At 40.4% G+C, this 14,758-nt stretch overlaps 1 protein-coding gene across 2 annotated transcripts in view; it reads right to left on the bottom strand.

Moving 5' to 3' along the window:
* Positions 1-2,782: 2,782 nt before the first annotated feature.
* ulk2 (unc-51 like autophagy activating kinase 2) overlaps positions 2,783-14,758 on the bottom strand; it is a 106,748-nt gene continuing 94,772 nt past the window's right edge. For both annotated transcript variants that reach the window (XM_041198091.1, XM_041198092.1), the window contains 5 exons: positions 12,404-12,582; positions 11,358-11,476; positions 8,458-8,615; positions 6,739-6,874; positions 2,783-5,433 (listed from right to left, as the gene is read on the bottom strand). In XM_041198091.1, the coding sequence (XP_041054025.1) occupies positions 5,366-5,433; positions 6,739-6,874; positions 8,458-8,615; positions 11,358-11,476; positions 12,404-12,582 (660 nt within the window). In that variant the 3' untranslated portion in view covers positions 2,783-5,365. The remainder of the gene's footprint in view (positions 5,434-6,738; positions 6,875-8,457; positions 8,616-11,357; positions 11,477-12,403; positions 12,583-14,758) is intronic.

Below are 14,758 nucleotides of genomic sequence, written 5' to 3'. Positions count from 1 at the left end.
TGTGCAATGGCAAATATTTAACCATCAATCAACTTCACTGAAAGAGATTTTCTGGTCATTATCATCTTGCTGTTTGTGGAAGCTTGCTGCATGTAAATTGGCTGCCACTTTCTACAGCAGTTGGCTACATTTCATTGGCTGCAAAGCACCTGAGACTTCCGGCAGTCATGAAAAGCACAACATAAATATATCTCTTCAGAAACCTTGCCTGACCAATTTACAAACCTTGCCTGACCAAAGCTACATTGACTGAAACTATGTAACACAGCAAAATCAAATGATCAAGACTAAAACCTCCTGAAGTGAGGATAGGTGCTGAGAAAAATCATTCATTATCTGTTTCCAAAATCCTTCCCTTAAGCCCTTGTACTACACATTATTTCCCAAGTGAGAAGAATCTATGCTTAGAACTCTGTACTTGTCAGACAATTCGAGGGAGTTCCAGAATTACTGAATCTTCCCCTTTTGTGAGAATATACTCTCAGCAGACAACTAATATTTTAAATCCCTTTCCTCCAACACTACTACTCTTCAAGGGAGGTATTGTTAAAAGCGTAAAGAATATTGATGGGAGTTCCACCGAAATTATGAAATAAGAGCAGAACATGTCGAAACACTCGTCAGACAAAACCTGGGTGAAAGGGTTTGACTTGAACCTTTAAACCTACTGCCCTCTCTCCACAGATGCAGCCTGACCTGCTGAGTTTTCCAGTAGTTTCTGTTTCAATTTCAAATTTCCAACATCTGTAGGTCTGAGGGATAAAAAATGGGACCTTTGCAGCTGAGCCCAATCCTATCATCAAATTGCATCTACAAAGCAAAACTTTGTATATAGCCTTTTGTACATAGCCTTTTCCACCACTTTACAACCAATTAATTACTTCTGAAGCACAGTTATTGCTGCCAATTTGCACACAGCAACATTTCAACAATTGCAAATTAATGAATGATATCAGGTATAGGTTGAGAAGGAATGTGGCCAGGACAACTCCCAGCTCCTTTCCAAAGTGTCATGGGATCGTATAGACAGACAATACCTCAGTTTAATATCTCACATGAAAGGTGGCACTTCCAACATTGCAGCATTCCTTGTCTATCTATTGCATTGAAGTGGCAGCCTAATTATATGCCAAGGTCTATAGTAGGGCTGGAATGCAAAACCTTCTGACCTTCAGAGGCAAAAGTTCTACCAACTGAACCAAGCTGATAACTTTGCTATGAAGGTCACTGGAAAACAATTTTGTGTAATTAATACAAATATTGCTGTAAAACAAAATTAAAGATGTTAATGCTATTTGCATAAAGTACCATCTGAAACCAGTCATTCAGCATTGGGCTAAACTGGTCAAAGGGCAAACTGTTTTATTTCTGACATGCCTAGCTTTTAGCAGGAGTTTCAACTCATCCAAGATGGCCAACTATAAGCAGGGTGTGAAGAATGTTCAGGTTGACTCTCTTTAATTGCATTGCCTTTAGGAAAAGCACAGGCATCCTTTGCCTCCAGAGCCAACCAGCTGCATTGAGCAGTGAATGTGAAGTCACAGGTATGAACTTCCTTCCAATATTTAGAGTAACCTAAGCTCCCACCAGATTCCAGAAGGAGTATAATTTAATTGAATTCCAAGCTCCTATCTGGAAGACGCAGCACTCTAATGAGCAGTTTTGGATAATATGAGATCTTAAATACAGAGAAAATTTCACATCCTCTTTTGACAATTATTTTTGATGTTCTAATTTCTTTTTGGGGGGCAAGTGGTGGCAGAGGGAGGGAAAAAAGATTCATAGGGAAGGCTCTTCCGAGTGGGTTAATGCATTACCTAGAATGATATCAAGCAATGCAGATTCGTGCAGCACTTAGCAGTCACAATACTGGAGTAGCACCCGGATTAGCTGAGAGAAAATACCATGAAAGTTGTCGAATTGTCATAAAAACTCAACAACTTAACCTACGTCCTCCAGGGAAAGCAGCCAATCACTTCTACCCATTTGGATCTACGTGAATATTAGAAATAAAGCAGCTTGCTCTATGACCAGTTCACATTATCAAGTTGATTCTTAATACCCTCTTACACGGTCCAGAAATCCACCCAGTTATAAAAACAAATCGCCAGAAGGCAGCCCACCACATTCTCAAGACAACTAAGGATGGGCAATAAATGCAGCCTTGCCTATGTCACTTACATCTGAGAGCCAATGTAAATCTCAGCTGGGCAGTGAAAGGTGCACTACAATTGATCATTCCTGGGAAGGGCGGAAAATAAACAAGTCAAGTTCCTCGGTCCTTATCACTATCCAATAATCTGTACTGAAAAGTGAATGTGGACATGCACATACTCCAGAACAGAATAGTACCACTACCAAGCTACAAGTACAATTTGGTACTTTATGGTTTATGCTCACAGGACGAATAACAATTCGAGTCATCGGCGCCTGTTAGAAAGGAGAAAAAAATTGGAAGATAAAAGCAGGGTGCCATAGAATGAAAGAATGCAGGCTCGAATCAATCATTTCTGCACAGATGGTTTCCTTATCGGACATCGCACTGCAGGTAAACGTGGAACAGGGACCAGAGGGTCTCCAAATGCCGAGAAGCTTGGTTGTTGGCAGCAGTGCAAAAAATTGTAAGCTTCTGTTTGTTTCCACCAATCTGTTCATTACATAACAACTCAGACCCACTAAAACCAAACATGAATAGACACCCTTTGATTCTGGAGACAGTTGGAAAATTGCAAAATGAAAGGACGTCACACACTGTACACAGTAAATCAAAATTATCAATCCATTAATATTCCAGGACAATTTTATTTCTGACTTCTTAATGTACATTTTTATAGGCCATATTAAAAAGGCTGCTACATAACATGTGAATGCGTCTGCAACCTGATTTCATAGAGTATGCATGCCGTTATACACAAATGAGAGGTAGAAACACTGTATTAAAGACCTAATAGTACAAATATTTTATAAATAAAAACAGTCTTCGGAATTAATGGAATTGCTTACAGATAAATAAAAGTACACATTAGATCTTTCCATAAAATAAAGCGAGGGAGAAAATAAAACAGTTTTGATGAGCCTCATGAACAAGCCAAATTCATTGCTACATGGGAAATATTTCCAATACACTGCCTCTGGGACATTAAACATGATTGTTATGAAGGGTTTAGTTCAATATTCAAGTATTCAAGCAGCTGAGTAACAAAACAAAAATAAAATGATAAAACAAAAATGCTCAAGGGTGGAAAAAGTGATTTACCAACTCTGGAAGATTGCCCAGAGAATCCAGGGATGGGGACAAGCATGGTCATAAATGCCATTTGTGATCTGCTCTGCTGGACCTCAAACTTCATTGTACAAACTGACTAGGCGTTGAATTTAGTTTTTTTTAAAAATAAAGGACAAAAACTGACAGGGTGGGATGAAGAAGTAGAAAAGAACGTAACTGCTGATTCTTAACACAAGTGCAGCAACACAGCTTTCTTTAAATGTTTATTTCTCTCCAAGTTACCACCTGCAATTTATATTTAATTTTAAAATTACAAAAATAAGATTTCAAATCAAATACTTTTTCAAACTTAAGTTAGTGTCAGCTTAGTTGCAATCCTCCAACAGACAGGATGCCCATCGCTGAATCTGAACCGTTCAATCTGATCTCACACAGTATAAAAATGGACAATTGTGCTTCTTTACTAGGTTCACCTAGATATACATAAGTGTGTAATATTTATATATAATACACAGACAGGATTGGAAATGAACCTTAGATTCTTTAGTTTATACGCCAGTGACAAAATTGCCCTCCAGAAGCAAAACTTGGGCTTCAAAACAGTCCAAACATTTTTGTAATCTGGTTCCCAGAGCCCTGATAGTTTGTTTTTTCCACCCCTGAAAATAATAAATGTTACATTAGTCTGCACAACAGGTTCTCAATCTACAGGAAAGATGCTTTATTTCCATAATACTGTCTGAACAAACAGCATCGTTAGCAATATTATCAGGCCAGTGGCACAGTCACACTTATCACATGCACAACATAAAGCCAGCCCAAAAATATTGTTTAAAAGTCAGCAATCACTGGCAAAAAGAGAAAAAAAATACTAGTTTCATTATATACAGACAGTTGCTCTATATGAACTACTCAAGTATTTAATAAGTAAAAAAATGGAAAGGCTTGTAATTAATACAGGCTTTTTTTGCAGTCTTTTTAGTTAAAGTGTCAAGCACTCTGTGCTTCTTGCTCCAAAACACACTTTAAAATGTCTTTTGCTGAATGCATTGGAGCTTAACCGACTCGGACAGTTTTCTTTTTCCTATTTCTTCAATGCAGCTTTCAGGCTGTGCCGTTTTACAAGGAGTTCTGCATAACATTACTGTTATCAAAGATGTTCAAAGAATTGTAATAGTGCAATCAGAAGTGGTTGTCTGTTGGAGAAAAGTCTTTGTGGTTTCAACAGCTCCTGTATCAGGAGCTTAAAAAAAAGAGACAATCCCCTCTCTCTGTCCATCCAAAGTGATGCCCTGTTTCCCTTCTGGTTTACAAGATCATTGAGGTGAGCTGTCGACATCCCCTCTTGCCTTGTTGTCAACTTCCTATCCACATAAAGTGCTTAACTCCTCCTTGATGATCAGTTTCTGTGGGTTGATATGTATGTGATGTAGCAGAAGATATAAGGCAATGTAGGCCTTTGACTGGGTGTACAAGGATCCTGGTAAAACTTAAAACCGCCATGAACAACTGTGGCTCATTTATCACACCGTTAGTGTCCTGAAAAAAACTTAAACGTTTTACTTGGAGAAAGACAACTTGTCAATTTGTCACCACTGTGCGGTACTGTATATACACAACAAATCAATCGGATGGAGCACAAAGTTCCTTGCAACCCATTTTTTTCTGAATGTAGGTTTCTAAGCATCCAATGAGTTGTGTGACAAAAATAGAAGATAGACTTCAGTCTTGCTCTCATGCTTGTGTTAACACACTCCAGTGATAAGCGGCTTTGGAAGCCAAAAGTAGTGACTCTGCCCCACACTTTACCTCTTTGAGGTAAATTGAAATGAAAGAAAATGCTACATCGTTGAGAGGATTTTCCAGGAGTATTAATCTATATTTATACATAAATGTCCTTTCTTTTGAAACAAGAACCTCCTCTTTGGTAACTCTTCAAAAAAATATCAAACGTTCCTCACTTTGTGGGTTGACGTAGGTGGTGAAAAAAAAATAACCCCAGTGTGAACAGTTTTCCCAAAATAAGGAGAGAAAACAAATAAAAACAAAAAGAAGGAAAAAGGCAACTCCAAGACTCAAGGACTTGATCCAGGAAAGGTGGTGGTCCCTGCTCTGCTGCAAGTGGTCCATTTCAGAAGGCTAGTTTTCGTACAGAGCCACCGTACCATGACACAGTGCAGAGAGTCTGCGTTCAATGCTGGTCTTGTCTGCAAAACAAGTAAAAGTGTGTATTGACTTTGTCAGCTAGTCCCCATGAAGCTCCACACCATGCACAACTAACCTTAATTTTTCACAACATGATCAATGGCACTGTTCACTCATTTATCATGTGCATTCACCTAGCTGGGCTTTGATGGTTTCCCCATCAGCCCCCAAATAGCAAAATGCGGCAACCAAAGATAAAAATCAGGTAGTTCCTTTCCATCAATAATATTACTAGGCAATACTAAAGAGGGGGAAGGAGGCATCAAATGCCAGCTTGGTTGAGCAGGAAGTTCATACTCTTTTTTATTTAAAACAATTAAACAGATATTTTAAAAATATACAATTTCACTCTCTAACTGATGTGGGTGTCCTCCGAACAAAAATACTCCCTCCGGGACTTCATTGCCCCCATTAATCAACAAATCAACCCAACTGCTCAGTTGGGTCAGGGACTCAAATGACAAACTGTACTAAACATCAAGTTAACAGCATTTGTCACTAAATTAAGTGGAAATTCAAATATTCACCTCCAATGCATCCACCATTCTTTAGGCAACAAGAAAAGGCAACTGTTTGCATCCCACTTAAAAGTTTTTTAAAGAATTATCATTGTCTTTGCACTACAAAAGTGAAATTCCCAAACTCCATACCGTTCATTTTCCATTTCTCCCTTGCAAAACCTCTTGGGGAGATGACGGAAAATGTGGCCAAATAGATAGGTATTGAAGATACATCTAAAGGTGGGACTGAGATGTAGAAAGAGGCCGGGGGAAGAGGCAGTTCCAGGGAGTAAGGTTGAAAACATTGGTGGAGCAGCTGTGGGTGTGGAAGCCCAGGAAACCAGTGTTGGAGGACTGCAGTTCACTGTCTAGAATGTAGGGTTGAGGAGGTGGCAGAGGTAGGATGCCATGAAGCTATGGAGGGATATGCAAATAAGGATGCTCACGTTGAATTGCCACAAGGGAGAACCATTACATCACTCCACAAAACTGAGTGCTGAGGTCAATCAGTCATAATATCTGTATTGCCACCCTGGCTGAGATCAGATAACTCAGCATAATTTGGGGATCAACCCTGCGATCTTCCTAGATTGCACGCTTCAACTTTCATTTCCTGGCCTGCTTAGTCAATGAGGCCCTTAATTAGCTTTCTAAAAAGAAGCTTTCATTTAAAGAAAATACTGTAAATATACAGTATGGTACACAGATGGAACCTAGGCCAACATTTTGGGTGCACCCAGTATTTGCATTTCTCAGAACTGGGTTTCTTGTTCTTCATTCCACTGGCTATGTTCTTTTTACTCTTACATTTGTGGATATTGTCAATATCAGCAGGATCTTGCAGAGTCTTCGTCAAGCCTTCCAGCAATAATGCTGCTTTGTGGTACCGGTATGTGATATCCTCTGTTTGCTGGAACATTTCATCGAGTGCAGCTGACTGCACCTGGAGTTACAACAAAGACATTAGCACAAACTCATTGGCAACTCAATGTTCAACATACCATGCAACATCTAGGGGACATTTTCCCTAATTCAATTAAATGTTGCTGCTAACTTTACAGTGCTTTATGAAATATTATATACAAAACTGCTAAGTACCCAGTGATTAATCAAACATTTTTAATTGCTGACCTGAAAAATGATTTACTCTCCTTTTATATCACCTTTAACCAGTCCAAACAAGATGACAGATAAATAATCTGATCTCAAGCGTGTGGCAATGGCCCACTGAGACATGAAAAGCAGTTCACTCCCTTCCTAATTCCTTCCCCACCCTATATAGAGGCACTTGTGCTCTGGTTTTGTCCTTCTCCCATTACTGTACAAGATCATTAGCACAATGTGTGGCAAATTTCTGGCTCAGGGTGGTTTTGTCTGGGACTGTACCTCTCGGCTCTCCTTACTCTAGCAGCACAACTATTCATCCAGCACCTCAAAATCTGGTAATAACTACATGCCAATGAACGTACTGTCCAATGGGAATCAATACCAGTAAGACAGCAATGTGAATGTCCGGATGATCACCACTCCAAGCAAATCCTCTAATTTTCAAGCAAGAAAATCTGAAACTCAGTGAAGGACTGAAATTTAAAGTTGCCCTTTTATTATTTTCTTTTCATCTCCACTGGGTGGAATGGACAGATTATAAGCTCTGTCACAATAGTCGTCCTGTATGGGATCACTAAATACAAAGTATACATCACTGGATAATTACCACCATGGAAGTTGGCCAGTGATGCAAAATCTATATTGAAAATCTTACACTTGCATTCATTTCCTGTTGTCAACTTCTCCCTTACTAAATACCTATGGCGACATTTATAACGCAAACTAATTTTGTAAACTGGTCATGCTGTAATTAAATCGACCTGTCAGTGTTTTCTCTCCAAGCACTGGAGAATTATATTCCATATTATACTTCCCAAACTGCTTTTTCATTTAATTATAAATGAAAATATCAAAAAAGAGACTTTTTTTTATTCGTTCATGGGATGTGGGCAGCACTGATGAGGCCAGCATTTATTGCCCATCCCTAGTTGCCCTAGTTCAGAGGGCATTTAAGAGTAACCACATTACTGTGGGTCTGGAGTCATATGTAGGCCAGACCAGGTAAGGACGGCAGATTTCCTTCCCTAAAGGACATTAGTGAACAATCGGCAATGGTTTCATGGTCATCATTAGACTTTTAATTCTAGATTTTTATTGAATTCACATTCTACCATCTGCCATGGCGGATTACCCTTGGTCTCTGGATTACTAATCCAGTGACAATACCACTATGTCATCACCTCCCCATTTTCTTTTTTTACAAAAATTAAGAAAGATACACAACTTAAAAATGGGGCCTGAATTCTCTTCCTTCAACCTTGCTTTACCTGAAGACTATATATTGACTCTGTGGGCAATGCCACGAGATATCAGCTGATCACCATTACCATTCCGCTGATACGTCATTACAAAAATTAAATTAGGCTTTCTTTCGTCAAAATACCTCTCGAAAACCTAAAGACATGTGGTAGTAGTTACCATTTCCACGGCATAGCTGTAGATCAGTTTCTCTGCAGTAACACTGTTGATTTCATCCACAAATCTCTGCTTATCGGAGAAGAAACGATTCAGTTTGTCAGTTAGTTTCTTGCAAAACGAGATGCAACACTTGTAGCGATCATTCAAATTTTTAACGACTGCAAAAGAGAAGTCAGGAGAATTACTGTCCAGTACCTGCATGTCCTAGTCTGAATTACAAACTAATTTTTTATTTTAAAACGGCACAAAAGGCTGAACTAGACTCGAGCTAAGCTGCGAGGCAATGAGCAGAGTCTTGTCTTTGTCAGATGGGCTGGGCAGGGGCGGGTGGTGGGGGTCACGAAGCCAACTGCCGCCCACAATCGGGGCCGGAAGGTGATTTTGGCCCGCCAAGCATGAAACGAGAGCAGCAGTGCTCAGCGCTGCCTGTGAGGGCAGGGGGAGGAGGGCGAGTGTGAACTTCGCGTGTGCCTCAGGGAGATAAAGAGTTTAAAAAAAAAATGAAAAATGCTATAAAACATGTTCCCCTCATGTGACTCTGTCACATGAGCAGGGACGTGTTAGTAATTAAATTTTTAATTTTTAATTTTATTTTTATTTGCTTTAGGGAACCTCATTCAGCCCATGGAATTGCCTGCAACTGTAAGGTTAGACGTGCAGCAAAAGATTTCTATTTAATTGCTCCTTTAATGGCCTTAACAGGCCTTTTAATCGTTGGCAGTTGCACTGCCGACTCCAGCGCACGCCTGCCGAATGAAATATTGCGCGACTGCATGTTGACGCCGGAACGCTCACCCAACGTCACGTGTCATTTCACGCTCAAGCAAGTTGGGCACGCACCGGTCTGCCAAACTAAAAATTTTACCCAATGGCAGCCAACGTATGTAACCTGCCCCGGTTTAAAGTTCACCTGAGAACCAATCTCTTAGAAATTTGACTACAAGAAACCTCACAGCCTGTTGAGAATTCTTCGCCTTACAAGCTGCTCACTTCAACTTTAAAGCATCAAAACCATCCAAGAAACCACAAGCCTGCCATGTGAGAGACCAGGAAACATAATTCAGAGACTGGGATAATTTCTCCTAGATGGTAGAGGTCGCAAGTTTGGAAGGTGCTGTTGAAGGAGACTTGGCAAGTTGCTGCAGTGCATCTTGTGGATGGCATAACGCATTGCCACTGTGCGGAGGGAGTGGATAACAGCAAAATACTGCGGATGCTGGAAATCTGAAACAAGAACTGAAAATGCTGGAAAAACTCAGCAAGTCTAACAACATCTGTGGAGAAAAAACACAGATTAACATTTTGAGTCCTTATGACTCTTCTTCAGAGCTAAAAAGTAAAATGTAATGAAATTTGTACTGTTTAAGGGGTGGGGGGGGAGGTGGAGCAGGTGAAACTGGACAGAAGGCCAGAGATAGGTGGAGGCCAGCAGAGATTGCCAGAGGTGTCGTGGACAAAAGGACAAAGGGGTGTTAATGATAGTGATACTGGCTAAAGGAGGTGTTAGTGATGGCATTAGGGTCAGAGAGCAATATGTGGTAATGGCAGGACAAGGTTAAGCAGATGCAAGCATAACCCAGACCTTTCTGTCGCTTGCCATTTCAACACACCACCTTGCTCTCATGCCCACATGTCCGTCCTTGGCCTGCTGCAATGTTCCAGTGAAGCCCAACGCAAACTAGAGGAACAGCACCTCACCTTCCGGTTAGGCACTTTACAGCATTCCCGATTTAACATTGAGTTCAACAACTTAAGATCATGAACTCTCTCCTCCATCCTCACACCCTTTATAGCCCCTTTTTTCAATATTCATTCTCATTTCTTAATTCTTATTTTCTCATTTTTAAGTTTTTATTCACTTATTTTTTATTTAAATTCATTTTTATTCATTGTTTTATCCTATTTTCAATCTTTTTCCCCACCACCCCCCAACCCCCCACCCCGCTAAGTGCCATCTGTCACTTGTTCATGTTGTTCTTTTCAGAGTGCTTACCCTTGTCTGCTCTCCGACCTTAATGCCACCACTATCACTATCATTAACACCTCTTTGTCTTTTTGTCCATGACATCTCTGTCAATCTCTCCTTTGCCTCCACCTATCACTGGCCCTCCATCCAGCTTCACCTACTCCACGCCCCATAAACAGTATAAATTTCATTACGTTTTACTCTTCTTTAGCTCTGAAGAATCATCATAAGGACTCAAAATGTTAACTCTGTTCTTTTTCTCCACAGATGCTGTTAGACCTGCTGAGCTTTTCCAGCATTTTCAGTTTTTGTTTTGGAGGGAGCGGATGCAGGTTACTTTGTCCTGGATGGTGTTAGGTTTCTTGCACTTTGTTAGAACTGCACTCAATCAGACAAAGTGGAGAGTATTCAATCAAACTCCTGACTTGTGCTAACAGAAACACTTGCTCAATTTTATGATATTTTAGGCTGATGGTATTATTGTGTGTACAAAGACAATAACACTGAGTGCATTGGGAATTAACATTTTTTTCTGCATCAATTACAATTGCAAACACTGCAAGGTCAGACGAAATGCAGGGGACTGAATACAGAGTTTGTAATATGCTACAAATTCTGAATGCCACAAATAGCATGTACATAAGCAGGTTATTTAACTTGGATGATATGGCATCTGGTCTGAAGGATGAGTATCAAATTGTACAGCAACAAGATAGAATAAATTATAAGGATCCCTCCTCCCCCAATACAGTAGATCAGAGAACGGGAATTTGTAACCATTTCCATTCTGAAGCTTTCAATTTAACTTTGTGCTCATTTAAGCTTGTAGGTTAATCCATTAAATATTTTTCTCTCCCTCAGACTCAAACACAAAAATGTCACTAGTGCAATGCCTTTAGGGTCATTGTATTTTCATAGCAAAAGGCTTCAGTACCTTGCTTAACTGCTGTGGATGGGTTCAGCTTGCCTGACTTAACCTGGTCTTTTGCAAGGTGCAAAGAAGATGCTAAGAGCTGTGCTCCTTTCATGTATAGCACAAGCTGTTCCACTTGTCTGTAAAATAAACAGAGGGATAAGTATTCCATCAAATGTAATATTTCACAGTCAGCCAACAAATATCTCTGAAACATTCCCACGTCCAACTGTTCAGCAAGAAGATGGGCTGTACAAAACAGTAGTATTCAGAGAATGAAGCCTTGTTTACCCATTAATACTTCAGTTCCCCAATATGGATACACTCCAGTCCTCACAGGCAGCATATTGCGGTAAACTACCTCGCTTCCTGATTGTAGTCCAGCCAAAGGTAGACATTTTCCATACTGGCAAGAAAGAAAACTGGAGGGATTTGTTCACCCGAGATATTCCTTTGTATCACCTAGCAACTAATCAGAGTGGAAGGGCCCCGGGAACATCTGGCTGGCTGCTCTTTTAGGTTGAGAGTGGTGCAGCAGAACCGAAAGCCTATATGTGCATATATGTTTTTGGAAGGGGTAAAAATTTTAGGCTCCATGAGGAGAGAAATGATTTAATTGTTCCATATCACTCAAAATTTACTTCATTCACCAATGCCATTCCATGAACAGATGAGCAATAAATGCCAGGATGATCACCAGAATTGCATTTTACTTGTCACTCAACAGGAGCACCACCAAATTGGAACAAATTTTACATAGTACAACATGCAAACAGAGCTGCAGTCACCTACAGGAACTTAAAACAGCTATTTGGTGCTCGACTGCTACCAGAAGGTACAAAACCATGTAAGTGGCTCAGTGATATTGGTTGCTTCTTTCTACATGCACGGCAAAGGAAAGCACTTACGACAGTGAATTGAGTGCTTTTATATTAAAATAAATCAAAAGCAAATAGTTTCAATTGCCAAGATATCCAAGTTCTCAAACCAACATAATTTTAGGAAACAGTTTCACACAGCAGATTTGGTGACTTGTACAAAAAAGATAAATAATTATAAGCACTGACCCCCACTCCTTGCTGAGACGACTGATCTGGTCAACCACTACACTCTCCTGGATTTGATAAAGAGAGGCAGCAGAGGTCCCCAGGTCCAAACTACCTCCTTTCATCACTGCAATGTCCATAATGCATTCTGCGAATGTCAGCATTGTATTCAGGTGACGCAAGGTATCCGTATGCTCTCTCTACAATCAATAGACAGAAGGAAAGTTACTTTTCTTTCTGAATTTTTATTTGAAATAAGCACAAGCCACACTAATTAAGCCAACTGTATCTGATCAACTTTGCTTAAATGTGTCATTGAGTAAAAGCCATTAGTTCCTGATGTTAAATATCTTCTTTTTGAGTTCTCTGACCACAGGCAGGTTCTTTGCCGTGGTTTGGCAAATAACCGCCAAGTGCCATGATTTTTTACGATAGGTAGGATGAGGAGGCAGAGGTCTTGTAGTGTATTGGGTAGTGTCCTCCTCTGAGCCAGAAGCTTCAGATTCGAGCCCCTACCTGCTCCAGGACTTGATGGCCTATGAAAGTGGGTTCATAACATGGCCAAACTGGTTGATTATCAACCTGCAAATCCTTCCAATATGCCTACAGCAGGTGCTAAGAGCAGGAGGGTATCCTAGTCAGCCAAAACCTGCAGAAGGCAATGGCAAACCACCGCAGTGCCTTGCCAAGCACAATCATGGACCAACACATAGGAGTCCATGGTCACCAACACCCTCTTAGGGCATGGTACCTGAAGAAAGAGTTTACCTCAGCTGGAATGGGAATCGAACTTCATGCTGTTGGTATTAATCTGATCCATACAGTAACCATCTAGCCAACTGAGTTAACTGGTCCCCAGTGTTGACTAGATTGAGCATAATTAAGTTGAACGTTAACATTATTTATTTTATAATTGAGGAAAAATTTCTTAAGAGTGCTTGACAAGGTAGGTGATGAGAGGTTGTTTTCCTGGCTGGAGACTCTAGTTCAAACTATGAGTCATCATCTCTGGATAAGGAGTCAGCCATTCAGTACTGGGAGGAGAAGAAATTTCTTACTCAGGGTTGTGAATCTTTGGAATTCTCATCCCCCGAGAGCTGTGAATGCTCAGTTTTTGAGTATATTCAAGATTGAGATCAATGGATTTTTGGGCAACAAGGGGAATCAAGGGATAGAGATAAGGTAGGAAAGAGAAGTTGAGGCAGAAAATCAACCATGATCACACTGAATGGGGGAGTAGACTTAAAGGGTCATATGGCCTACTCATGTTCTGTTTCAATATAACCATCAATAAAGTGAACATCTTGGACTGAGGGAAGTGAAGATACCAAGGAAACATCCAGGGTGGGCAAGTGCAAGGATATTACAGGGCAAAGTCAAAGGTGGAGGTGAGGGTGTAATTAAGCAGTTCAGTAGCTAGACAAATATCGTGAAAGAATTGAAAGGCAAATACTCGATTTGAAAATGCTGTTGTAAGTGACGCAGGGGAAGGTACTTTTAAAATAGAGAATGACCCAGAAGGAAGTAGGCTTGGAAAGAGAATGCGTGTGATGGATGAGGGTTACAATGAGGTAGAGAGCAGAAGAGGTCGTGTTTATGATTGAGATGGTAGGAATAGAAAGGCCATATGAGATGGCAAGATTTAGGAAGCAGCTGTGAATGTCAGTAGGTGAACTCATATGGAGGGAGAGGTTAAAGGAGCACAGGACAGCGTTGAACTCAGAGGACAGAGTGCAAGGCAAGTTGAGACAGAGGTTGAAATCACTGAGCATGAGAAGTAACTTGGCACAGCAGCTGAGGGAGGAAAGCAGTAAGTATATTTCAGTGAGGAAGTTGGTATGGGGCAGCAGAGAATGAGGATTTTAGAGGAAAGGCAAGATGAGTGGAATAAGGTGAGGTGCTTAAAAATGGAGAAGGTGCCAAAGGAGTTAAGGGGAGAGATTTGGTGATAAGGTTCCACACTGCCATCATAGCAGTTTAGGCAGGGCAAGCAGTGGAAGGTCTAGCAGAGGGGAGTATATGTGCACCCAAAATAATGAGTGTGCTTTACATTTGAAGCATGATAAATGTTGGCAGCAAGACTACTATAACAGTTCAACATCTCAGAAACTGTCAGGTTTATAACAAAACCTGAAAGAAAGGAATAATTTTATTACAAGGTGTTTTCACTGACTTCACAAACTAAGACCAAATACCATTGACAGACAGCAGAATTGATGAAGAGTATTGTGTGCCACCTTGAGGGAGAGTTCTAGCCCCTAATATAGAAGCTGTTCCTTTGTTTACATCTCAGCAGTTCTCTTTCAACCCCCCACAGAAGCAAATGATGCAATAGCAGCTGATGTATGCCAAATGGCACATTCATAAAATGTCACA

The sequence above is a fragment of the Carcharodon carcharias genome, chromosome 10 (genome assembly GCF_017639515.1).
Source record: "Carcharodon carcharias isolate sCarCar2 chromosome 10, sCarCar2.pri, whole genome shotgun sequence".
NCBI classification, from domain to species: domain Eukaryota; kingdom Metazoa; phylum Chordata; class Chondrichthyes; order Lamniformes; family Lamnidae; genus Carcharodon; species Carcharodon carcharias.
The sequence above is the reverse complement of the archived record's forward strand: the minus strand, read 5'-3'. Positions and strand labels throughout refer to the sequence as shown.